The 25165-nt window shown below is 65.8% G+C and overlaps 3 protein-coding genes across 6 annotated transcripts in view; 1 reads left to right on the top strand and 2 right to left on the bottom strand.

Moving 5' to 3' along the window:
- The window catches only part of PALM (paralemmin), a 43978-nt gene extending 19782 nt beyond the window's left edge, over positions 1-24196 (bottom strand). The window contains exons 1-5 of one of the 4 annotated variants that reach the window (XM_058537748.1): positions 24094-24196; positions 22655-22840; positions 20326-20541; positions 18903-19130; positions 18732-18813 (exon numbers count right to left, since the gene is read on the bottom strand). In XM_058537748.1, the coding sequence (XP_058393731.1) occupies positions 18732-18813; positions 18903-19130; positions 20326-20541; positions 22655-22840; positions 24094-24196 (815 nt within the window). Of the gene's footprint in view, positions 1-4359; positions 4539-18731; positions 18814-18902; positions 19131-20117; positions 20161-20325; positions 20542-22654; positions 22841-24093 lie in introns of those variants that run through there. The other 3 variants (XM_058537752.1, XM_058537749.1, XM_058537751.1) reach the window with 3 other exon arrangements.
- The window catches only part of BSG (basigin (Ok blood group)), a 92832-nt gene continuing 79330 nt past the window's right edge, over positions 11664-25165 (bottom strand). The window contains exon 8 of the mRNA XM_058537776.1: positions 11664-11673. The gene's annotated coding sequence lies outside the window, so the exon portion shown is untranslated. The remainder of the gene's footprint in view (positions 11674-25165) is intronic.
- PRSS57 (serine protease 57) lies at positions 12797-16557 on the top strand. Its single transcript, XM_058537811.1, has 5 exons — positions 12797-12914; positions 13420-13573; positions 13883-14027; positions 15017-15280; positions 16354-16557. The coding sequence occupies exons 1-5, from the start codon at positions 12836-12838 to the stop codon at positions 16555-16557; spliced, it is 846 nt and encodes a 281-aa protein (XP_058393794.1). The 5' UTR covers positions 12797-12835.

The following is a 25165-nucleotide window of genomic DNA, read 5'->3' as shown; positions in this document are numbered from 1 at the left end:
CTCCACAGGCCAGGCCGGGCTGGGGCCAGAGCTGGGTCCTGTCCACCCCGTAGGGCATTGTGAGGTCCAGCTGGCCCAGCCCGGGGACCCTGCTCTGTCAGAAGGATTTGAACACAAACCAACCGGGGCTTCACCTGCTCGCTCCCTGACCAGTGTTACTAGAAGCCCCCACCCCTCACACAGCCTGAAGCCCCCGCATTGCTGGCCCCCCCCACGCCCTCTGCTCACTAGGCCCGGCCCTGTCCCCCGTCCCACTTCCGTCCATGCAGGGAGTCCCGCCCAGCCTGCCCTGGCTCGGCCTCACCCGCAACCACAAGGCCTGGCCTGGGCTCCCCGTCCTGACTTCCAGCCCAATGCAGACCGTCCCAGGCACGGGATCTGACATCTCTGAACTCCTGCTCTGAGCCCTTGGGACAGGAGACAGCCACCCCCCCCACTTCAGGCCCTCACACACCAAGACCTCGCCCAGCCACCCATCTGCCGGGAGACCCCTGTGCAGTGCAGCCCGGGCGCCCTCCGGCCTCCCCGTGCATCCAGGGACCTGACCGGCCCATCCCGTCCCTGTGGGCAGCTGTGACCACCCCAAAGCTCTGAAGTCAGGTCTACACCCACCCAGACCCTGGGTCCTGCCCCCTCCCTGGCTCTGGCTCTTCTCTCCAGCTCTTCAAGGCCCCCCTCCATGGCCCCTGTCTGTGCTGAACCCTGGCTGGCTCCTCCCTGGTCTGGCATCTCTGCTCCCAGAGCCTCTTGCCAGTGCCCAGGGTCGGCCCTCGCTCCTCTCCTGCTCAGACACCATCCACGGCTCCCCAGGCCCGACAGGACCCAGCCCCACGAGCACAAACCAAACAGTGCTCCCTTCTCCCGACACTTTTCCACCTCCGGGCCTTTGCACAGGCCCGTCTCTCCACCAGGTGCGCCCTTCTGCCTGCCTGAGTAAACCCTTCAACATCTCTCACAGAAAAGGTCTGTGATGGGATGGACCAGGAAACCTCGCCTGCACCTGCAAGAAGACCCTCCAGGGGCTCCCCCGGACCCCTTGGATCCTGCATGGGGCTCCCACCATCAGATGGGAGTGTTTTTTAAATGAACAGACAACAGGCTTCCTGGATGGAAGAAAACAGGATTCCAGACTTGAAAAAGGTGATGTGACTTTTTTAAGATCATCAACCAATTCCCAGCATCAAAATCTGAGACCCTTGAGGACGGGCCTCACCATAGGATGGGGCAGAAGCTCTGTGTGTGGTACTCACGGGTCCAAGTCGGGCAGCACCCACCCCTCCCCTAGTTGTGCCCTGCCCAGGAGGGGTCTGGGTGGGCTCGTGTCCCTGTCACCAGATGAGATGGTGACAGACAGGGACACACTCAAAGTCTCATGGGGACTCAGGACCCCCTCTCCATGCCCCACTGCCAGACCAGCAGTCATGGAGGGCTCCCTGGGAGTCAATGCAGGGCAGATGCCCCCAGGGGGTGCAGACCACGGCCAAGGCCACCTTCTGTGTGGCCCACTAGACAAAGAGGGGTGAAAAGCTGACGTCAGGACACCTCGGAGCCCCCCAGACCACAGCACCTGGGACACAGGAAGGTACAAGACCTCCACGCCCCACCCTGGTGGCTGAGAGAACCGCCAGGAGCAAATCCCAGCCCCGCCCTTTCCACCTGTCTGGCCTTGGGCATGTCATGTCCCCTCTCTGTGCCTCAGTTTCCCCACATCACCAGGCTGCTGTAGGGACAAGCGAGTTCACAGAGAAAAAGCACTCAGAACGGGGCGCCGTATACAGCAAGTGCTCACTAAGTGACTGTTACTTGCATAAGTGACGCTCAGACTTCTCGAGCCCCCTTTCCCTGTTCCTCCACCACCTCCAGCGCTATCGGCACGTTCCCTCCCTTCAGATCCACTCACTTAAAACCAGAGCCGTTTTAGAAGGAATCGTTACATTGTTACCAAGACTGAAAACCAGAAGCCACTGCTGCCGGCAGCGGAGAAATAGTTTCAAAAAAATAGATACAATAAAAACAAAATCTTGTTATTAAATTCAATTATCACTAGCTACTGTAGCCTCTTAACCAGCTCTGCTCTCATTAAAAAGGGAGATTAGCAAGTGCGAACAAGGCGTTAAGGACCGAGTTAGCACCCAATGGAGACTTTCTCCCTGGGGGCGAAAAGACTGGGAAGATCCCGACCCCACTCTGCTCCCCTGCTCCCATCCCAGGGTCCCAGGGTCCCAGCCTCGGCCTCACCCAGGACAGGGTCTGGGCATCTGAGAATGGCCGCTCCCACCTAAAGTTTCCTTATTCTCCCAGCCAGACTCGGAGGTCCACGGAGTCACACAGCAAATCCTCCCTGAGCATGAGTGTCCCCCCAGTGTCTCATCATCCTCCATCCCCCATCCTTGTCCCCCTCTGCAGCGTCACCCAACTCCCCCACCGCCTCGCTGGTTACTTACTCACCAGTTTTTGCTAAACCCTTAAATTCTTAAATTCACGAAGATTAGCTTAATCTTTAAATTAAGGAAATTTTGTCACACTCTTAAATGTATTTTTAAAAGAAACTTCCCAGCACCCCCGTGGGCTGCCACCATCTCCCGCGACTCTGGTGGCAAACTCCATGGAAACGGAAGGAGGGGAGCGAGGCCCCGGCCCTGGAGTGGGCTCTGCCCTAGAGGAAAAGGGCGATGAGTGGGGGGCAGGTGTTCACGCCGGGACGGCACCAGAGGGGGCCTCTCCCTGCCCGTCATCCACCCAAGCTCTGGGGACAGAGCTTTCTTCTCAGGGCTACTTGGGCCAGGAACCACCAAGTCCGTGTCCCACATCTGCACCCGGAAAAGCCAGTGATCCACCTAATGGGTGCCCGTGGGCCCTCCCTGTGCTGTGTGACCCTGGGACAGCAACTGCCCCTCTCTGGGCCTCAGAGCCCCCCCTGAGAATGAAAGGGGTGGCGGGGAAGAAAACAATAGCTCCAACCAGAATATCCCTTCTTTCCTCGCTCTGGGTGGGCGTCTTCCTGGCTTCCCACTCCTCATCCCCCCTGCCCAGAGGCAGCCCCTTCCCCACGGCCACACCCTGCCCGGGGCCTGCTGTCAGGAGGCCCAGAGGCTCCCCTTGGGCCTGGGAGCAGAGCAGATAAACAAGTGGGGGGAACGCGGCGCAGACAAGTCTGGGCCCTGGCTCCCCTGAGCCCCTGGCTGGGCTCCCGGGGCGGGTGGGGGAGCGGCCGGGCCTTTGTCTGGGTTTTCAAAAGCAGAGGACAGCGGGCGTCACCTTCCCGGGGAGGGCGTGGTGCGTCACGGGTGGATCCCCGGAGGAAAGTTGTCAGCTCAGAAAACACACCCAGTGGGAAGGGCAGGGGAGCCAGCCGGACCTCCGTGTCCAGGCCTCGGGCCACGGTGGGGACCTGGCCCAGCGAGGGGCGGCCACCAGCCCTGGCACAGCGGGTCGGCTGCCGGGACCCCAGACTCCCACTTGCCAACCCACTGCCCACATCCACACACCCACAGCCTCCCTGTGCCCACCTGTGGGAGTGGGGGCATGGGGGGCTGTGAGGCCCCGGAAGAGGGGACCCTGTGTCTAGAACGACCGTGCACACTCACTGTGGCACCTGCTCGAGCAGGAACCCTTGCTGCCCACCAGCTCCCCTAACCCCACACAGACCCAGCCGCCCACTCCATTGGCACCCGGCCCCCGGCCCCCGGACTTGGCTACACCATTTGGGGCCCCATGTTGGGGGCACCGTCCCTGGGAGGGGGATCAGACCCCAGGTCCCCCGTTGGACAGCGCCGGGACCTCCCTCCGGTCTCCCATCCCAGACCCGGAAGCCGGGAGGGAAGCCCCCTCCCTCCGGCGGTGACTCGGGACAACATCTGGCGGCTGGACCGCGGCCGGAGCAGGGGCTCTGGACGGCCCTGGAGGCCCCTGCGGAGGGCGGCCTGGCGGGAAGAGGACTGGCCGGTGCGCGCGTCCAGGGCGTAGGGAGCGGCGAGCTCAGGCTGGGAACGGGGGTGGGGTGAGCTCCAGGCCGGCCGGTGCAATAGGAGGGGTCGCCCCATCACCCCGGGGCGCCCACTCGGGGGCCCACAGGTGGCCGAGACCAGCGCAGGGGGCGCGGGTGGAGACTCGGCCTCCCCCTCCCGGCGTCCCGGGCTGCCTCCCGAGTCCCATCAGCGCGTGGGCCGCCGGGTCTGGGAGGGGGAGGCCTCCGGGCGGGCGCGGCCCAGCCCAGTCCTTCCCCGGTCGAGCTGGGGGTCCCGGAAGCCCCTCGCCGCCCCCCTCTCCACGCGGGGACTGCGGCGCCCCTCATGCGGGGCGGGAGTGGGGGCCCCCGCCCTCCGAGCCCCCCGCCCGCGCCCGAGCGCGCCTACTCACTCCATCTCCCCGCCGAGTCCGGGTGGGTCCGCGCTGCGGGGCGGGGGCGCGCGGGCGGGGGGGCCCGGCGGGCTAAGGCCTGGCGGCCGGGGCTGCGCGGCGCGGGGGCGGCGGCACCGGCTCGGGCATCGCCCCGCGCGCGGCTGTTTATTGTCCGGGCGGCGGCGGGCGCGGGGGGGTGGGCTGGGCGCGCGCGTCGCCGCCGCCGCGTTTCTCCTGCGCTCGGCTCCCCGCCCCGCGCCTCCCCCGCCCGCGCCGGCCCGCGCGCGCCTCCTGCCGGCCGCCTCCCACCGCCAGTGCGCCCTCCCCGCGCCCCCGCCGGGCCTGAACCCCGCGCGCCCCCCGCGCCCCAGGGCCCCCGCGCCCCCGCCCGAGTCCTTCACTGATGCTGGCTCCCCGGGCCAGGCGAGGGGTGGGCGCCGGGCTGAGGACACAAGTCCGTCCTTCCCCAGCTCCAGGTCCGAGGGGACAGGGTGGGGACAGATAAGCCAGGCGGAGGGCGAGTGGGACCCCGGGGCAGAAGCCGTTTGTCGAGTATCTGGGAGAAGAGCGTCCAGGTGGGGGACGCCGGGCGCGGAGGCCGGGGACCGGCCAGGCCTGACTGAGGAGCAGCCATAACAACAGAGCGGCTGCTTCTGGGTCCCGGCTGGGCGCCGGCCGGCGCTCCGGGGCCTCCGGGTGCACGAGGGTTGATGGATTTACTCCGCCCGCAGCTCCCCTGGGGCGGACACCGCAGGCCCTGTGGCCGGAGGGAGCAGGCTGTGTCCCGAGCGCGCTGGGGAGCCACAGCGGAGCTTAGAGCTGGGCAGGGGCCAACTCGGGTTGATTCTGTGAGGGCCTCTGGGCCGCCCGGTGGGGAGTGGATAAAGGAGACGTGGAGACTGGGACCCCCTGGGACATGGCGGAGGCTGGACCAGGTTGAGAGGCAGGTGGATTCTGGATCCACCAGGGGGGAGCCGACAGGGTTGCCCTCCTGGGGATGTGGGACAGCAGGCGCCGGGGTCCCCCGTCTGCAGCCTGAGCTCCTGGAAGGACACGCTGACATGGCCAGGGTGACATGGCCAGGGTGGGGGGGACGATACGGGGGAACATGGGTGGGCAGCTGGACGCCCAGGTTTGAGTTGAGGGTGAGGCCTGTCCTGTGGCGTGGGGAAGCCTGGACGAGGCCCCGTGGGGAGCGGGCACAGGCGGATGAGGCAGCACAGTCCCCTGCGGCCCCTCGACTCCCGAGGTCCATCTGGAGTCCTTCACGATGCGTGTGTCACCACGTGGACCCCAGGCCGGGAGTGAGGCAACACGTGGACGGGGGCCCTGACTCCCCGGTTCTTCCTGGCCCCGAGCACACTCACTCACCAGGGTCGGGGGCTCGGAGGTCAGGGGGCGGAGAGGAGATTTGTCCAGACACCTTCGTTTTGTCGTGTTTCTTCTCAGCAGGTGCGCAATAAGGGGGCGCATAAGGGACACGGCCTCTGCTGCGCTCTGGAGGAAGACGCGGCAGGATGCACCGGCCTGGGCAGGGACCCTGCTGCCTTCCTGCCTCTGACAACGAAACACGTGCGTTCATTTAACATTAAAACAATGAGATCAATTAGCAAACAAACAACAAAAAGACCCAGAGACATATCAGGGGCCTGGGTTCAGGGTCCCGGGTCAGCTCCACCTGTGCTGTGTGCCTCTGAGTCTGTTTCTTAACCTCTCTGGGCCTCACGTCCCCGCCTCCCAGGGCCGCTGGGAGGGCGAGCAGGTGAATCCACACGAAGGGCTTGGAAGAGGGCCCGGCACGCGCTGCCTTGGGGTTTGGCAAACTTTTTCTGTCAAGCGCCAGAGAATCAATATTTTCGGCATTGCCGGCCGGACACTGCAGCGCGAAGCAGCCGGAGACAGTTCTGGTCCTCGTCCACGTGGCCGTGTGCCAATAAAACTTTATTTACAAAACAGTTGGTGGGCCGGATCTGACCTGAGGGCCGCGTTTGCCGACCCCACGCCAGCCGCTCACCAGAAGTGAACTCTGGGCAGTTTCATTGTCGCCTCTCGGCCTCTGTGTCCGTTCAGTCCAAAAACATTTATTGAGCGCCTGCTGTGTGCCTGGCCCTGTCAGGCGCCAGGATGCAGAAGACTTGTCCTCAGACAGATGGCGCATTTTGTCTACCAAACGAATGATCCGAGGTTTGAAGGACGGTGGATGCATCTTGTTTAAAAATAGGAGGCAGAGGAGGAGGGTGTGGGAGCCTCCGTCCCCGTCCCCGTAAACCATTCACGTCCTTTCCCACCCTAAGCTCCCCTGGGCGCCTGCCTCCCTCAGATCAGAAGCCAGAGTCCGCCCCGCGGCTCTCAAGGCCCCCACATCCGCACCCCAGCACATACAGGCGGCCGCTTCCAGGGGACCAGCCTGGAGGTGGCGCCACGTGAGCTGGGGAAACGGGGCCGGGCGGAGATGGTGGGTGGTAGGAAGAGCCTGGGCAAAGGCCTGGAGCGGGGGACACGCGGGCGGGGGGTGTAACGGACTCTGACGTAGAGTGGGCTCGAGCTGACCTCTCTCCCTCCCCCAGGGGCGGCCACGCCACCCACGTCCCCCTCCTCTGCCCAGCAGTCTGCGGCTCCATCCCATCTGGGAGGGGCGTCCACTCCCTCGGCCCCGCCCCCTCCTGGACCACCCTCACCCACCGTTTCCATGACGACGACTCTGCTCACCCTGGACGTCCCCGTCCCCAGGGCCCTGCCCAGCACCCCGGCCCCGTCCCAGCCCACCTCGAGGCTCCGGCCGCCCCCCACATCCTGTGGGGCCCTCGGACTCCAGAGGGGTCTCACCCTGGGCTCTGCGTGGACCCCCAAACCCACTCCTCCCCTGTCCCTGAGTCAGAGCCCCCCTTGCCTCCGCCAGCCCCGACTCCAGCTCTGGCCTGTGTCCCCCGCCTCCTGGCCCTCAGCCTCCCGGGTCTCCCCACCCCTCTTTCTCCAGAGGGATCTGCCAGCCTGCCCTGCTCACTCGCCTGCTATGGCTCCCCAGCACCCCAGGCCTGGCCCTCGGGTCCAGCTGAGCCCGGCCGGGCCCGGCCCTGCCTCCATGTCCCCACCCACAGCACAGCCGTCCAGATGTCCAGCTTGGCACCCGCTGTGCCCTCCTCCGGGGACACCCACCCCACTTCCACGTTGTTGGGTCTCCTCGTTGCCCCGTTTTAAAATCCACCCCCTTCCCTCTCCTTCTTTCAAGGCTGGTCGCTCTTTGCCCACTTGGTTCTTGGGGTGGACGATGGCCGCTTATCGTGTGGTCCCCTGCCCACCTCTCCCGCTGCTGCGGCCCCAGGACGGTGCCTGCATACAGCAGGTGCTCAATAAACGCTCATGGGATGAGTGACTTCACATCTCCTGCTGCTTCTCTGACTTTCCCCGCGGGAAGGACGGCGCCAGCGTCCCATGTGCAGAGGAGCAAACAGGCTCTGCCAGGGGCACCCGGGGCACCCAGCACCCTCAGAGGTGCCTTGGGGTCGCTCGTCCCCAGAGGGGGGAGACCGAGGCTCAGAGCCGTGGGGCAGCTCCGGGTACCCCAACAGTGGCCAGGCCGCTTCCCCCTTGACTGTCCCCGGGCGGAAATCCCAGAGGCCGCGAGGGAGGAGGAGGTGGGAGGGGCCGCGAGGCGCTGGTCTGCCGACCTCGGTGTACCTCTCGCTGCAATGGGCCTGCTCAGAGACCCGTCCCTCCTAGGTTCTCCCCGTCCCTCTGACGCGGGTGCAGGAGAGAGTCTGCGAGGGGTGGTCGTGCCATCACGGCCCTGCACTGACCTGGGCGGCGTCCGGTGGTCTGGCTGGGGTGCGGATGGCGCTGGACCGGCCGTGTTTGCTCTGAGGCAGCACCCTCTGTTTGGGGCAAAAGAAGCGGTTTCCCGGGGCGGGCCCCCTGGCTTAGCGGTTGAGTGCGCGCGCTCTGCTACTGGCAGCCAGAGTTCAGATCCCGGGCGCGCACCGACGCGCCGCTTCTCCAGCCTGCTGAGGCCGCGTCCCACATACAGCAACTAGAAGGATGTGCAGCTATGACATACAACTATCTACTGGGGCTTTGGGGGAAAAATAAATAAATAAATAAAATCTTTAAAAAAATGTTCAGGACCTTGTGTTCCCCACCTCCCCTCACTGCTTGAACCTCTGCTGCTGCAGGAGGGGCTATGCACCTACTGAGCGCCGACTGTATACCCCGCGCCAGGCTGAGAGATGAGCGCCGACTGCATGTACTCAGGGCTGGATCCAATGGGACCTGGATAGACACCCTCCGAGCTGCAGTTTCTGCAGCAACAACTGTTTATCCGGGACCCCGGGGCCTGACTCACAGAGTCGCTCAACAAGCATCGTGAGTGAGGAAGAGCTTCAGCAGTGGCACGAGCTGTGTGACCCCAGGAAGGTCACCGGCTTCTCTGTGCCTGTTCCTTCACCTGTCCGGGGGACGATAGCAGCCCCCGTGCTGTGGGGGAGGGTCGGGGAGGCGAGAATCAGTAACAACAAGAATCGTTACTGTTATTGTTATTTACGTCGACACCGCAGGGCGAGCCGGAGCTGACCCATTTCTCAGAAGGGCTGCGAGGGCTCCCCTTCCCGACACCCAAGTGGCCCCGGCTCCCCCACCATGGCCGGCCCCTCGGGAACCGTTGGTGCCGTTACCTCGTGTTTCACAAGCCCCCAGGGGGGCCGGGAAGGACGCCCCGGATGCACAGGGAGCGTATCCCAGAGGGAAGGGACCCCCCAGCCTCATAACCCACAGCCACGGGCCCAGCTCTGTCGGGCCCCGACGGAGCACCATGCCTGGAGCCACCACACCTGCCATCCTCTTGGCCTGCGCCATGGCCCTGGGAGCCCCCGCTTTTGCAGGTAAGGGGGACGGGGACCATTCGGGGTCTGATGGAGCCGTCCAGCTCTGGCTGGATCAGCACTGGGTCCCATGGCCGACCCTCAGAATCCAAACACACTCCCAGGGGGGCTGTGTCCTCTGCACCTGACAGTTGCTCAGGAAAAGAAATTCATATGACCATGAGGTCACGTCCTCAATATGTAAAGAGCTCCAGTAAATCAATAACAAGAGTAATGTTTAGTAAAGAGAGTTACTATTATTCTCATCATTGTGGTCACTGTTCTTGTTGTCCAGTGTTGTCTGACTGGCCCCTGGGGACAAGGAAGCCACCCAAAGCCCCCATGGAGACACCCTTCAAGGATGCAGTCTGGGAGTCCTGGGTTCAGGACTCTCCGCTCTGCAGCCCCAGACAAGCCTGGCTGCCCTCTCTGGGCCTCAGTTGGGGAAGCAGAATCCCAACCCCCACTCGGCCCCTCCTCCCTTCAAAGCTCCACCGTGGGGAGTTGGGTTATTTGGGACCATGATGACGGTTATTGGTTTCACAACTGCTCCCCAGACGGGAAGGAAGCAAGCCTGGCTGTGGGTAGAATCGGCCCCCAGCAGAGGCAATGGGAACGTCCCAGGGCCACAGCCCTGGCTCCACCACTTCCTCGCTGTGCCACCCTGGCCAAGGCACTTAACCTCTCTGTGCCTCAGTTTCCCCATCAGCAACGGGGATAGAAACAATATTGCCATCTTTAGGTATCTCTGCGGCTTTGGGTAATCCTCGTACCAACCCCCAGGGGCGTGTAGCTGGGGACACAGCTGTGACAGGACAGCCCTGGGGGTCCAGAGCAGACAGGAGCCTGCAGAGTCTCCCAGGGGAATGTCCACTACCAGCTGCGACCGGGCTCCAAGTGGCCCTGTGGGGTCCAGCCCAGGCCGAGACCCCAGATTGGATTTTCACGCTGACCTCACGGTTTGCGTTTTCCTCGGGGCCACGTTGGTTTCCCACGGCTGCTACATCGTCACACACTTAGTGACTTAGAATGACGCTCACTGGTCATCTGATCCGCAGGCCTCCCTGGGCTGAAGTCCAGGTGTCGGCGCGTGGGCTGGGCCAGTTCCCTCCACACCAGCTGGTTCCACCTGACCCTGCCACTTTGAGGCTCTGGGCCTCAGTTTCCTCATCTGTAAAATGGGGACGATGACAACACAGTGACCTAATTAACACAGGGAACTGTGGCTGGCTAAATACGGCCCCAGAGATGTCCCCGTCCTGGTCCAGGGATCTGTGAACGTGTCACCTCACATGGCAGAGGGGACTTTGCAGGTGGATTAAGTCGAGGCCCCTGAGATGGGGGATGACCCTGGATCCCTGGGGCCCAGTGTCATCGCAGGGTCCTCATCAGAGGGAGGAGGAGGGTGAGAGGCAGAGAGAGACGGGAGATGCTGTGCTGCGGGCTGTGCAGACGGAGGAAGGGGCCCCAAGCCCAGGACGCGGCCTCTAGAAGCTGGGAAAGGCAGGAGACGGTTCTCCCTGGAGCCTCCGGGAGGACAGCCCTGCCCGAACCTGGATTCAGGACTTCTGACCCCAGAACGTGAGAAGACGAGCGTGTGTGGTCTGAAGCCACATGTTTGTGGCAGTTCCTTGCAGGAGACTCAGGGTCACTAGAAATGCCAGGCACGTGGGGACGGGCAACGTCTGGCGGCACGACCGCAGGCCCCTCACCCGGCTTTGCCCACAGGGACCCTGCGAGCAGCATTGTTGGGGGGCATGAGGTGGTGCCCCACTCGCGGCCCTTCATGGCATCCCTGCAGCTGGGCGGGAAGCACTTCTGCGGGGCTGTGCTGGTGCGGCCACGCTGGGTGCTGACTGCCGCCCACTGCGAGGTGACCTGGTGAGCGGCCGGGGCTGCGCCGGGGGGCAGGCGGGCTGCAGGTCCGGCGTGCTCCACCCTCAGTGCCCCATCCCCGTCCCTCTGAGGCAGGAACCTCAGCGACTTCTGGGTGGTCCTGGGGGCCCACAACCTGCGGGTGCCAGAGCCCACCCGGCAGGTCTTCAACATCACACGGGCCGTGCCCTACCCACTCTACGACACCCAGAGGGACACCTATGACATCCAGCTCCTCAAGGTGGCCGGGCAGGTGGGGCCGGGAGGGGCAGCCCCCCGGGGGGCGGGGGAAGAGTCCACACTCTCGCAGGGGCCGGGACGGAGCCCGCAGCCCGGGGAGGTATCATCACCGTCATCCTCATCGTTATTCTGTTTCTCCCTGTCCCCCCCGTCTCTGTCTCTCTGTCTCTCCCTGTCTCTGCGTCTCCTCCATGTCTCTGCCCCCCGGGTCTCTCCCCGCCTCCAGCTCCACACTGCAGCCAGACGCACTGGCTCCGTCCGCCTCACGCTCCTGCCTGGCCGGAACAGTGATCTGCCCCCTGGGTTGCGATGCCGCGTGTTGGGCTGGGGCGAGACCACGGGCTGCGCCGACCCCTCGGCTGCGCTGCTGGAGGCCCCCGTGGTGGTCCAGCCCCGGGACACCTGCAACGCGTCCTGGAGAGGGGCCCTCATGCGGGACATGCTCTGCGCCTCCACGGGGACCAGGGAGCGCCGCGGCGTGTGCGCGGTGAGCGGGCACCCCGAGGCCCCGTCCCCCTGGGGTGACACGACACGGGGGCGCCGGCCACCAGGCCTCGGTTCCCCCGCCTGCCCGTGACGCCCAGCCGCGCCCGTCCACAGGGCAACTCGGGCGGCCCCCTGCTCTGCCGGGGCCGTCTGCACGGCGTGGTGTCCTTCTCCTCTGCCGTGTGTGGGAGCCCCCACTTCCTGGACGTCTACACCCGCGTGTCCGCCTTCGTGTCCTGGATCAGGGACGTGCTGCAGCACTACTGACGGGGTGGGCGGGGGTCCGACCTCAATAAAGGCTCTCGAAGGCGTCACCGGGCCTCGACTCTGTCCCTGTGGCTCCCCGGTGCCCCCCGGGGGCGCCCCCGCCTCTTGGCCCCTGGTTCACGGCCCTGAACCCAGGTTGCCAGATCCGTGCCCCCCGACCCCGAGAACGTCATCACCTTTGTCACCGTCACGCTCTATCTCCAGCTCCTGCCAGGGGCTGGTATACAGTAGGCGCTCAATAAATGCAGCAATAATCACAGGGCTTTCCAGAAGCCCGGCCCTTATCACCATCCTCACAGCCCTGAGGCCGGTGCTGGGGTTGCAGGTGGGGAAACTGAGGCTCGAGTCAGCGGCAGGCAGGGCCGGGGCTGGACCCCGCTGGGTGAGAGCCGGCACCACGACCCCAGAGAGGCAGCCGCGGGCACCCTGCACATCAGCCGTGTCCCGGCTCCTGAGGGAAGCTCCCTGCACATGGTCCTGGGCAGATGCTGGGTAAACCGAGGCACAGAGAGGGTCGGTGACCTCTGGGGTCACACGGCCTGGCAGAGCCCAGGCAGGCGGCCCCGGGAGCCCTCGTTTCCTGGCCTCTTGTGCAATCGGGGTCCTGACCACCGACCCCGGGCAGGCGGGTCTCCGCTTCCGAGAAGCAGTGGCTCAGGACGAGGCGGGGCCTCCGGCCACAGGCCGCGGCCGGTTCCCCCTTTCGGGGCCGTTGGGTGGGGGTGGGGCCATGGCCGGCAGAGCCCTCGAGGGAGCCGCCAGCCCGTGACACCATGGGGCCCAGGGCAGGGGGCCCAGACCGCCTGCTGCTGGCCGTGGCGACTGCCCTGATGCTGACCTCAAGGCCCCCAGGTGAGGACCCTCGGGTGCCCCGCCCGAGCCTGGTGGACCCCACACAGGCCCCCCAGCACTCGGGGCCTCATCGGGGTCCCGGCCGCCATCTCCTCTCTGCGTCTCTCCATCTGTCTCTCTGCATCTCTCCGTCTCTCTGCATCTCTCCGTCTCTCTACATCTCTGTGTCTCTCTGTCTCTCCTTCCCTCTGCATCTCTCTGTCTCTCTGCATCTCTCTCTGTCTCTCTGCATCTCTCTGTCTCTGTCTCTGTGTTTCTCTGTCTCTCTGCATCTCTCCATTTCTCTGTCTCTCTGTGTCTCTGTCTCTCCGTTTCTGTCTCTCTGTCTCTCTCCATCTCTCTGTCTCTCTGCATCTCTCTGTCTCTCTGTGTCTCTCTGTCTCTCTGCATCTCTGTCTCTGTCCATCTCTGCCTCCTCCTCCCCGCCCCCAACCCTCACCCCGTCAGGTGCCCCGTTAGCCCTTCCTCCCACCCGGCCCCTGACACGGCCCCCACCCTCCTGCAGGCACCTGCGGGGTCCGGATCATCGGGGGCCACGAGGTGAGACCCCACTCCCGGCCCTACATGGCATCCGTGAGGTTCGAGGGCCAGCACCTCTGCGGGGGCTTCCTGCTCCGTGCACGCTGGGTGGTCTCAGCGGCCCACTGCTTCAGCGACAGGTGAGCCCCCGGGAGATGTCACAATCCTCACGTCCGTTCTGAGAACGTCGTTATAACAACGAGCGTGAATATTGACATTACTGCAGTTAACAGTCTAATTCAGGGGGGATTTATAATAAACACAGTCAGTGTGATATTCACTCTCCGTATACTTTTATAATAATTATTAAAATTAATATCACAGCCGTGGGGGGTAATACTCTAATCAGGTGGGAACAGGCATCCGGGGCCAGCGGGAGGCTGGAAGGGGGTTTCGCAGACGGGGAGATCGAGGCTACGACGGCGGCCTCACCCCACTCCCCCCCGCAGAGACCCCCGCACGGGCCTGGTGGTGCTGGGGGCCCATGCCCTGCGCACCTCGGAGACCACACAGCAGGTGCTGGGCATCTCGACCGCCGTCTGTCACCCCGACTATCACCCCACGACCCACGCCAATGACATCTGCCTTCTGCGGGTGAGCGGGGGCCGGGTTGCTGGCCACAGGTCTGGGCTGTCCCCGCCACCCCCGGAATGACCCGCCGGGTCCCCCCAAGTGCGGCAAAATTCAAAACGGAGAGAGCGGGCACGACAGAAACGGGCCCCCGGGAACGGGAGGGTTTGGGGCGCCGTGTTCTGGGTGATGTGCACGGGGGGCAGCGAATGTCCACAGCCAAAGCTCGCCTGTGGAAGTGACTCATCTGTGAGACCCCGAAGCCCGGAACCCGCTGCTCTGGTTCACCCATCGCATCACGCAGACGGGGAAACTGAGGCTGAGGGTGGTCAGGGATGCGCCCGAGCTCAGGGAGCGAGTTCCAAGCCAGGGGCCTGAGTCATTCATTCCACGACCACTGATGGAGCGCCAGCAGCGTGCCATGGACATCAGCCTGGGCTGCCCTCTTAGAGCCCCGGGTCTAATGGGGTGGCAGCTGGGTAAACCCGCCTTGACAGGGGCACACGGGAGCCCAGGGGAGGCACCCGTCCTAGCCTGGGAGTGTGGGAAGGCTTCCAGGAGGAGGCGACGTCCGAGCTGAGACCTGAAGGCTGGGTAGGACAGGTGCTCCGGGCGGGGGCACAGGTGGACCCAGGGTGGGAGTCAGTTCATTCTGGCTGGGGGGAATGGGGATGGCCGAATGGTGACCCAAGGAGTTTTACCCCGAGCGCAGTGGGGAACCGCGGGAGGAACAGGGAAGGAGATGCTGGTGAGAAAGACCCTTTGGGCAGCGGGGGAGGTGAGGCTGGAGGCTGGGGGTCGGGGGAGGCTGGAGTCCTGGTCCGAGGGCCTGAGGCCCGATGGGTGGGGGGCGTGTGGTGGCGAGACCAGCAGGGCCTTCTGACAGCCTCATGTTGGCTGCTGTTGGTTTCTCTCCCCGAGGCCAAGGGGTGGCCAGGGGTCACAGACGGGTAAACCGAGGCAGGCGTGGTGGTGGGTGCTGGGGGCAGTCCTGAACTCTGCCCTCCCCGCAGCTGAACAGCTCTGCCGCCCTGGGTCCGGCCGTGGGGCTGCTGAGGCTGCCGCGGGCGGGCGCCAGGCCACCCAAGGCTGGGACGCTGTGCTACGTGGACGGCTGGGGCTCCACGTCCAACTTTGAGGAGCAGCCCCCGGGGCTGATGGAGGCTGAGGTCTATGTGCTGGCCCTGGACATCTGCAACAGCTCCTGGAAGGGCCAGCTGAGCCCCGCCATGCTCTGCACCCACAGCGGGGACAGCCATCGGCATGGCTTCTGCTCGGTAAGACCCTCACTCTCCGCCCCACCCACTTACTGCGTGGGGAAACCAAGGCCCACAGAGAGGGTCAGACTGGGCAGAGCCTCAGGAACTAAGTCCCAGCTCACCTTCAACCAGAAGGGTTGCACCTGAGGCCCTGGAAGGGCAAGGAGTTGCCCAGGGTCACAGGGCTGCCATGTACAGCTGGGCAGGTTGCTCACTGCACAGAGCTACACATTTGTGCATTTCTAAGCGGTGTCCAGTAGGGAGCAGTAACAGATCTCAAGGAAGGAACTTCTGCTCCTATGACCTTGTAGAGACTAACAGCAACCCAGGCCGTGGTGCCGAGGGAGGAACTTAGCCCAGGGGGACTCTTGTTCCAGGCGAGAGAGTTCAGTGGTTCAGAACATAAATGCAGACGGTGCCACTTCCCAGATGTGTGGCCTTCAAATAGTCACGTTGCTTCTCTGGACCCCACTTTCTCCATCTGTCAAACTGCCAGTTCATAGGGTCAGAGCTGATTTCAGATGATAATTTGGGTAATAGAACCAGGGAGGGGAGGGGAGGAGGGGAGAGAGCAGGAATTTTCGGGGAGTATTCAGGGAGGCCTCTCTGAGGAGAGCACCTCTGAGCCGAGGCTTGAAGTAGCCTTGAAAAGATGCGAGGGAAGGCATGCCAGCCGAGGGACTGGTCGCAGGCGCCGTGTACAGCTGCGCAGGCCGTGCACTGCACAAAAGGCAGCTGACTTGTGTATCTATACGAGTCACGTCCAGTAGGGGACAGTAACAAGTCTCAAGAATATGCAAAGGCCTACAGGCTGGAGCAAGGTTGGTTTGATCCAGGAACAGCAAGGAGGCTGGTGCAGCTGGAACCAGGTGAGTGAAGGGGAGAGGAGGGCAGACAGGTGGGCAGGGGCTGGAGCCTCAGGGCCTTGAAGGCTGAGGTGAGGGGTTTAGTCTTTGCTGTAGGAGCACTAGGGAGCCACGGAGGGGTTCAGAGGCAGAGAGGGTCCCGGTCGGATTTACATGAGAAGCAACTTCGGGGAAAGCGAGGCTCCAGAGAGGGACCCCCGACCTCGCCTTTCCCCCCACCCCCAGGCGGACTCCGGGGGGCCCCTGGTGTGCAAGAACCGGGCCCACGGCCTCGTCTCCTTCTCGGGCCTCTGGTGCGGCGACCCCAAGACCCCCGACGTGTACACGCAGGTGTCCGCCTTCGTGAGCTGGATCTGGGACGTGGTTCGGCGGCGACCCCACCCCGGCCCCCCACCCGGGACCCCTGGGGCCCCTGCGGGAGCTGCCTGAGCCGCGGGAGCGCCGGGTACACAAGGGAGACGGAGAAAGATGAAGATGGGCTGGGGCCTGGAAAGTTCTGCGGCCAGGCAGGAGCTCCAGGGGCCCCCAAACCGGGAGGCCTGGTGTGTGTGGGGTGGGGGGACATCACTTCCAAACAAAAAGGGCCAAAATAACTGAATAAAATGCTGACTGGCTAACCAGACGGGATGGTCCACCTGCAGGGCCCACCCACATTCCTTCCAGCCACTCCTCGGCCCCACCGCGGCCGAGGGTCCCACTCTGCCACTCGCTCCCCGGTGACCCTGGCCACTGTCTCGCTCCCTCTGCTGCAGGACCTCTCCACTTTCCCCCTGCTGACCCCTCTGGATTCACCTACCCCCCACCCGACACTCAGGACGGCCTCCCGGCCTTCGCACCTGCTGTGCCCCCGGCTGGAACGCCATTCCTCCAGTAACGACACCCGCAGACAGACAGAACCGTATGGACGGAACCGAGGCTGGGAGGGGATGGGGTCTCCCGGCCCCCAGTGTGGGGTCTCGGGTGGGCCGGGCTCCTCGCCTCTGAACGGTGCCTGGAGCAGACGGCGCCCGGCCCGCACCATGAGCCAAGTGGGTCCCAGCTGGCGTTACTGCTGCAGTACTATTATTTATAGTGTTATTGCTGTTATTGCACCCCCGAGCCTTCCAGGCCAGGCCTTTGCATCTGGACCCTCAACCAGGTGGCTTCTTGGGGTTGCCCTAAGCCATCTCGACGCCCCTTCCCTCCCCTGCCCCGTAGAGGCCTCCTTTCTCTCCAGCCGCCCCCAGCCCATCTGCCTCAGCCCTCCCCTGCTGCCCAGTGCCCGGAGGTGGACACTGGGACCCAGAGATGGACGGAGGCTGCCCCGAGGACATACGTCCGTGTCAGCCCGCCGGACACCTCCAGAGCCCCCCACTCACCACCCTCACGGCACCCCGGCCCCGGGCTAGTACCTCCTACCAAAAGGGGGTGGCACAGAAAGAGGGGGGCAAACCGAGGCCTGGATGCCCCATGGTGGCTTCTTATACTCTTTATTTCTTTGGTGAGCAGGACCCCAGGGTGGCAGAGGGTGCCTTGTCGGGGGGCTGGGGCGAGCCCACCTCCCCCAGGGCACTTTTCTGGGGGTCACGGGTAAGGCACTTCCTGGGGCTGGAGACGGTGACCACAACGGCCCCTTCGCTCCTCGCCCAAACTCAGGGAAGCTGGGCTCCTGCCCACTGGGCCCCCCTTGGCTGGTCTGAGCCTCTGGTCTGCATGCAGGGACCCGGAGGTGACACTGAGTGACAGCCCAGACGGAATGGAGGGAATCGGCCGAGGCCCCATCTGGCTGGTGTTGAGACCCCCGAGCTGGGCAGGCGGGCGAGGAGGGTCCACCCGGGAACTGGGCCGAGAGGCCTGGCCAGGGATACAGGGGTCCTGCGTCTGGACCTCCCCTGTGCACGGGCAGCAGGCGCCACGGTGTGGCTCAGACACACGGCTCCAGGAGGCCAGGTGTGCAGGGGGCCTTGGGTCTACACCCCACCCTGGGCCAATGGGTGAGCAGGGGCTCCTGAGCCCACCGGGTCCCCACGTAAGTGGACTGGTCACCACTGGACGTGGTGCCCTGTTCTGGGCCGAGGCTGGCCGCTCCATGCCTGAGGCCTGTGTCAGATGATACAGATAGTGTCCCCGCTCCCCGGGGACAAGCTGCTATTTCTCGGAGGTACCTGGGAAATGGAGGCCATGGGGAGGGTAGGCCCTGGAGTTCTCGGGCTGGTAGGAGACAGTGGCTGTTTCCTTGGCCTGTCTGGGTCTGGGCACGTTTTGAGGCTCATCTATACACTCCAGACAGTGGCCTCCCCCATCACCCCCTGTTCCCTGTTCTTGAAGGCGGGGATTCCTCTTAACTAACTGCTCCCCAGCCCTCCTGGTGGCGGCGATAATGCAGAGTTATCCCCCAGGGAGCAGAAACGTGGGGTCCTCCTGGGCAGTAGGGTGGCTAGGGTGGCGTCCCAGGGCTCCTTCCCCCAGTCCTTCCAAGCCATCGTCTGGGCACTCCGGGGCTCCCGAGTGGTCCCGGTCCAGGCTCTGGGGAGTGTCCGTGGGACATAAATTAAACTCTGCTGGGGCAATAAATAACACGGGGAGGCCTTGAACGCCAGGCCCAGGCCACCCCGCAGGCTCACACGAAGTTCTCCTCTTCTGCCTCCTCCTCCTCCTCCTCGTCCTCCTCCTGCTCCGACTCAGCATCTGACGGCTCGGGGGTGCCTGCAGAGGGGGAGGCACGGAAGGAAAGATAAGGGCGCGAAGAGGGGCCGGGGGCTGGACCCCGCCGCTGCCCCCGCCCCGCGCCGCACCTGTGCAGCTGCCCGGGTGGCGCACGCCGATGGAGCGGCCCAGGAAGCAGGTGGCCTGGCGGAGGTGGCACGAGGACATGTAGGTGACGTTGTTGTTGCCGCAGAGCTCCTGGCCGGGGCTGGAGGGCGTGGGGCAGGGCGCCGCGCGACACACCACGCAGTGCGCGCTGCCCGTCTGGTCCACCACGCACGACTGCGGCCGCGGGCACACCACGTGCGCGCACGACTCTGCGGGAAGGCGGGAGGCGGGGGTCAGGGTGGGCGGGGCGCCGCGGCCCAAGACCCGCCCCCGCCGCGAGCCCGCCCAATCCATGCTCTACCCTCCGGCCCCGCCCCACCGCGAGCCCCGCCCACACCTGGGTTCCACCCTCAAGCCCTGCCCCTGCCACGAGCCCCGCCCAACCCATGCCCTACCCTCAGGCCCCGCCTCACGCGAGCCCCGCCCACACCTGGGCTCCACCCTCAAGCCCCACCCCGCCATGAGCCCCACCCACACCCGGGCACCACCGTCAGGCCCCGCCCCTGCCGTGAGCCCCGACCAATCCATGCTCTACCCTCAGGCCCCGCCCCACGCGAGCCCCGCCCACACCTGGGCTCCACCCTCAAGCCCCACCCCACCATGAGCCCCGCCCACACTGGGCTCCACCCTCACGGCGCACCCACGCCCTTGATTCCACCCTCGAGCCACACCCCTCCACAAGCCCCGCCCACGACACCGACTGCACCCTCGAGCTCCGCCCATCTGATTGCACCCACAGGCCCCTCTGAATCACACAACCATCTCTCTCGCCCCACGTGAGCCCCAGAACCTCCCTTTTCGAAACCTCCACTCCACTCCTCATTCTCGACACCACAAAACATCCAATCCAGTGACACTCCCTGAGTTAGGCTCCACCTATTAGCTCGCCGCGTTGGTCCCGCCTACCATAAGCCCCGCCCCAATCTTAGAGATCTACATTGGGCTCGCTGGCCTGGAGACCCCGCCCTCCCGCAAGCCCCGCCCCGAGGTACTGAGGCAGCGGACCCGGTACATGACGCGCAGGTCTGTGTGGCCCCGCCCCGTCCCGCAGGCCCCGCCCCGTCCCGCAGGCCCCGCCCCCACGTACTGAGGCAGCGGCCCCGGTACATGACACGCAGGTCTGGGTGACCCTGCCCCGTCCCGCAGGCCCCGCCCCTCTCAGGCCCCGCCCCTCCCCAGGGGCCGCCCCCACGTACTGCGGCAGCGGCCCCGGTACATGACGCGCAGGTCCGTGTGGCCCCGCCCCGTCCCGCAGGCCCCGCCCTCCCCCAGGGCCCGCCCCCACGTACTGGGGCAGCGGCCCCCGGTACATGACACGCAGGTCCGGGTGGCCCCGCCCCGCCCCGCCCCAGGCCCCGCCCCGTCCTGCAGGCCCCGCCCTCCCCAGGGCCCGCCCCCACGTACTGCGGCAGCGGCCCCGGTACATGACGCGCAGGTCCGGGTGGCCGCGGCAGCGCGCGGCGCGCAGCTCGCACTCGTCGCGGTAGGTGGCGCCGTCCGAGCCGCAGACCTGCAGGCGCGCCGGGAGCCCCGCGCAGTCGGGCGCGCACTCGCAGCGCGGGCGGCCCCCCAGCATGCGGCACGCCTTGCCCGGGCCGCACTCCACGCCCTCGCAGGAATCTGCGGACACAGACGCGCGCGTGGGCGGGGGCGCGGGGCCGGGGGTCCTCGGAGCCCCGCGCCCGCCCCTGCCCTGCGGGGTGGAGGCCGGCCGGGTGGGGCGCACGGGGAGGGTCGGGGCCGGGGTCTGGGCGCGGGGTGCGCTGGAAGCAGATGCAGCCCGGGCCGAGGGCCGGGGATCGGGGCTGCCCTGGGGCGGGGGGCTCTGCCCGGGGGCGCGGCTCGGCGCGGGCGGGCGGGGTCTGCGGGAATCTGGGGTCCGGGAGAGGGCTGCCAGTCCCCAGCCCTGCTGTCGCCCCGCAGCTGGCCGCCCGCTCGGGCTGACGTCTGTTCCCTGATTTACGCGCGTTTCTGGGAAGGCCGGCGGGGGCCCGGCTGCGTCAGCGGGGGAGGGGGGCTCCACCCCGTCCAGGCGCGGGTCTGCGAGGACCGGCAGTGTCTATTCCCGTGCCTGCCAGAACCTCCCCGGAGAGGCTCCGGGAGGGCGCGGCTCACCTCCCGGGGAGGGGGCCTTCCCCGGCCCGGGCCCGCTGATCCAGGGCTCACCCCCACCCCGCAGCTCCATTTCTCGGGTAGGGAAACAGGTCTGGCCAGAGGAAGCCTGTCTTTGGGGCCCCCGCCCCCACTCAGGCCCTGAGACCTTCGGAAATGCAAGTCAGACCCCACTAATGCGCTGCTCACCACCTGGCAGGCCTCCCGGGCTCACTGCAACGTCCCAACCACCCCCACGAGGGGACGCCTATTTGTCGCCATCCCACAAAAGGGGGAAACTGAGGCCCCGTCTCAGATGTGAGTGGAGGAGAGCCAGGGATCCCTCAGCATGAGAACTCCAGGCCACACCCCGGAGAGACCCCCCGCTTCTGTTGCTTGTGGGTCCGGAGTGCGGACTCTGAGCTCACCTTTACGCTCCAGCTTCAGTTTCCCCATGTGTAAAGTGGGGCTGATGGGGGAACCCACGTCCTGGCATAAAGTGGGTGGATGCTCCTAAGAAAATGACCCGCGTCCCCCCACGTTGCCCCTGCCAGGGCATGTGGGTCCCACCTGGGCGCCTCCCCTGCTGCCCGCCCACGCGCACATCTGGAAACGCTCCGCCGGCCCGGGTGGCTTCACGAGCAGGAACGGAAGTGGGGGAGCTGGGTTCCCACCCCCAAGGCCAGATGAGGTGGGGAGGGGGGGTGTCCTGGATCCTCTCCTGCCCTGGCACTTTCTGAGGTCTGTGCTTCTCCCAGAAGGCAGAGAGGTTCTGGAGGGAGCCAGAGCACATGGCAGTGAGTTCAGGACCACCCAGCCAGGCTGATCTGGGAGTGATCACGTCCCAGCCCCAGCGGCCAGCCAGGCTCCTCAGTGTGGCCTTCTGGTCTGCAGTCCTGGCTCCAGCCTCCTCCCTGCTCTCCTGCCCTGACCCCACCCACTGGGGCCTGAGCCCAGGCCGTGGTCTCTGCTGGTGCTCCCCCCAACACCTTCTCCAGCTGGCAGACTCCTAAGCGTGCCCCAACACCCTGGCTGTAATGCCCACCTCCTTCAAGTCCTGCCCCCACGTCCCCTCTGAACCCCTGCAGGTTCAGCCCTGACCACAGGGTCCTGGGAGGGCCCCCAACCCCTTCTCCAGGGCAGAGAATATGTCTGGACTCCTTCCTTCGGTTCCTTCTGCTCTCAAAGAGCTCCTAGTCTGAGGGAGGAGGCAGCATTTCTCAGAACACCGTCCAGAAGGCACGAGCTTGTTCAACACACAGCTGCACCACGGACCCCTGGAATCTGCGGGGCTGAGGGCAGATGAGGACGTGGGGGGAACACTGAGCGTGGGCTCACAGACCAGAATGGCCAGGCAGGAAAACCCACCTTCCCAGGAGTTGGAAAGGCCATCTAGGCAGGGGGCTCAGCCTGAGCAAAGGCCAGGAGACTGGAAACCACGCTGGGGGGGTCCTCAGAGCTTCTTCCTGAATCCTCAACAGAGGGAGGCTGAGGCCTGGGAACCTGGAGGGGCCCCCAGCCCCTCTCAAAGGCGGGGATCCCCTCCTGGCAGCCTCGACCTCCTCTTGCATACCCCCAGAGACAGGGAGCTCACTCCCAGACGTCCCACCTTCGACTGCAGGGACCCTGCCCCGGGTCTCACCTTTGCAGGGCAGGCAGTGGACAAGGCCCAGGAAGCCCAGGAGGCTGATCTTGTTCCCCGGGTGGGTGAAGTTGGACCAGGCGGTGTCGATGTTGCCGGAGGCACAGCACTCAGCCTGGCTGACATCCGTCTTCAGGACCAGGCTGCAGGTGGCCTCCCGGCCCTGCTGGAGCCAGCACACACCACCTGCGGATGAGGGGGCAGTTCCTGTGGGGCCGCCCTCCCGTGCCACTCCTGACGCCCAAGCCCCCAGCCCTTGAGGATGCATACAGTCGGTGTCCAGTAATTGCAGAGGGGACCGTCTGCCCCAGAGCTGGGAAGGAGGGGCAGAGAACCACACAGGTGTCCCCACCTGAGCTCCAGACCTTCTGGGGTCCCTCCTCCCCTCTGAGCTCCACCCCCACCCTGCTCCCCCACAGCCCCCACCCGTCCCAACCCAGGAAGCCCCCCCTTGCTCCAGGCCCAGGCCTGGCATCCTGCCCACCAGCCCAGCGCCCCGTGCCGGACGTGTCAGGGTCCGTGGGCTCCGGAGCAGCCTCTCCCGCCTCTGCCCTCTGTCTAGACAGGGCCCGAGGGCACGTGGAGCCCCCCTCGCTGGCAGGCCCCCCCCTCGCCTGGCCTGCCTCTTACTCACTCCAACTTGGGAACATTCCCCTCGCATGAGCTCACCGTCTCCCCGGGGACGCGGCCTTCGGGGAGGGGGCTCGCTCTCCCCTCCAGCGGAGCCGGGTGGGGCTGCTGGGTGGGGGTGGGGCGGAGGGCCCTCCGTGTCCTCCCCGGGCCTGGGGGCAGGAGTCGCCACGGCCCGGCCCGGAGAACTCACCGGTTCCCCGGCGCCCTGGCGAGTGCCTTCCAGGGCCTGGCCCCGGAACCCAGCGTCTCAGCACCCATCATACCAAGGGGGAAACTGAGGCCAGGGGCCAGGTTGTTGCTTGCCTGGCGTCTCCCCTCAAGCGGCAGAAATGGGATTCCCACCACCCACCTCCCCAAGTGGGCCCCGGGGAAGATCTGAGATCCCGGTGGAGGTCCTGGGTCCAGCCGCCCCGCCCTGCCTCTCCAGGGCCTCAGATGGTCCGGGGTTCGAATCTTGGCTTTACCACTCATGAGCTGTGTGACCCTGTGCCTCAGTTTCCCCACCTGGAGACCAGCCTGCTAAGACTCCCCACACTATCGGGCTGTTGCATGAGTTCAAGGAGGGCAGAGGTAGACAGTAAGCACTCAATAAATGTCCTACTCCTCATAATGACAGGGAGAGAGTCCATCTACTCTGCTGACCTCCTGGTGACCCTGCCTGGGCCCTTGGGGGCGGTGGAGAGGAGCCCCCACCAAGTCAACCTGCGGTGCTCTGGTCACCGCCCGCGCCCCCAGCCGCCCCCGGCGCATTCCGGCCGGCCCACGTGGGTGGCCGCCCCGCCCGCCCCTCCGGCCGCCCCACTCACCGGGCGCGGGGTCCCCCGAGCCCACAGCGCCCACGAAGCCCACGGCCCAGGCCAGGGCCCCCCAGGGCAGCGGCCACAGCGGCCGGGGCGCCCCGGGACGCATGGCGGACGCGGAGACGGCGGGCGGCGGCACCGACTTCCCAGCGGCGGCGGCGGGCGGCCCCTATAAGGTCCGCGCGGGCGGGGCGGGGCCGGGGCGGGGCGCGCGGTGTCCGGGTGGCGCTGGCGCGCGCGGGGTCCCCCCGGGGCCGCGGGGTCATCGGGAGGGTGTGGCCGCGGCCCGGGGAGGGGGCCCGCCTGTGACCCTGGCTTCGACGTGTCACCGCGCTTTTGGGGGTCTCTCGCTGCGGGACTGTGGCTGGGCTCCTGGTGACCCGCGGGGACCCGTACTTTGCATGTGGTCACTCGTGTGGCCCAAGCATGGTCTTGGCCCCCAGCCTCTCCACCAGGCCCTACAACAGCCACACACACCCCGGACCTCAGCCCCAGGCCACCCACCGGGCTACCTGGCCTCAGGAGCCAGCAGACACAGCAGGGTGTGAGCACGTGGGTGGCTGGGGGGGCAGGGAGAGACCCAGAGACACGGATGGTCCCAACAACACCTACAGCAGCAGTAATCATACCAGACTTGCAAAGCGCCCCCCTGTGCTGGTCTCTGCCCCTCAAACCAGGGGAGACATCACCAAACCCCCCCAGACGGCGCCCCCAGGCCACATCAGCAAGGGCCCGCTGGCTTAGAAGGATTTTCTCCTCCCCTCCTGGGCTCTGTGCGCCGCATCTTGGTGGCCCTGGAATCCCCGGTTTCCCACAGTTTGTGACAGCGACATCGGCGTGGGCCTGGGAAGCATCGAGTCCACTGGGGCCTCTGAGCAGCCAGACGCCCTTCCTGTTTCAGAGCTGGTCCCTTCTGTCTCGGAGGCCTCCTTCCACGTGCTCGTGGGTTCTGTGGGGCCCCTCTGTTTGTGTTCCTAGGAAATGGTTAGTGACCATCTCCTGGTGGCAGGGACCATCGGGGGTGCTGGGGTACCAGGGTGACCGAGGCGGACCCAGTCCTGTCATCACCGAGCTCGTG

The sequence above is a fragment of the Diceros bicornis genome, unplaced genomic scaffold (genome assembly GCF_020826845.1).
Source record: "Diceros bicornis minor isolate mBicDic1 unplaced genomic scaffold, mDicBic1.mat.cur scaffold_67_ctg1, whole genome shotgun sequence".
Taxonomy (NCBI): domain Eukaryota; kingdom Metazoa; phylum Chordata; class Mammalia; order Perissodactyla; family Rhinocerotidae; genus Diceros; species Diceros bicornis.
This window is presented reverse-complemented; position numbering and strand designations above follow the sequence as displayed.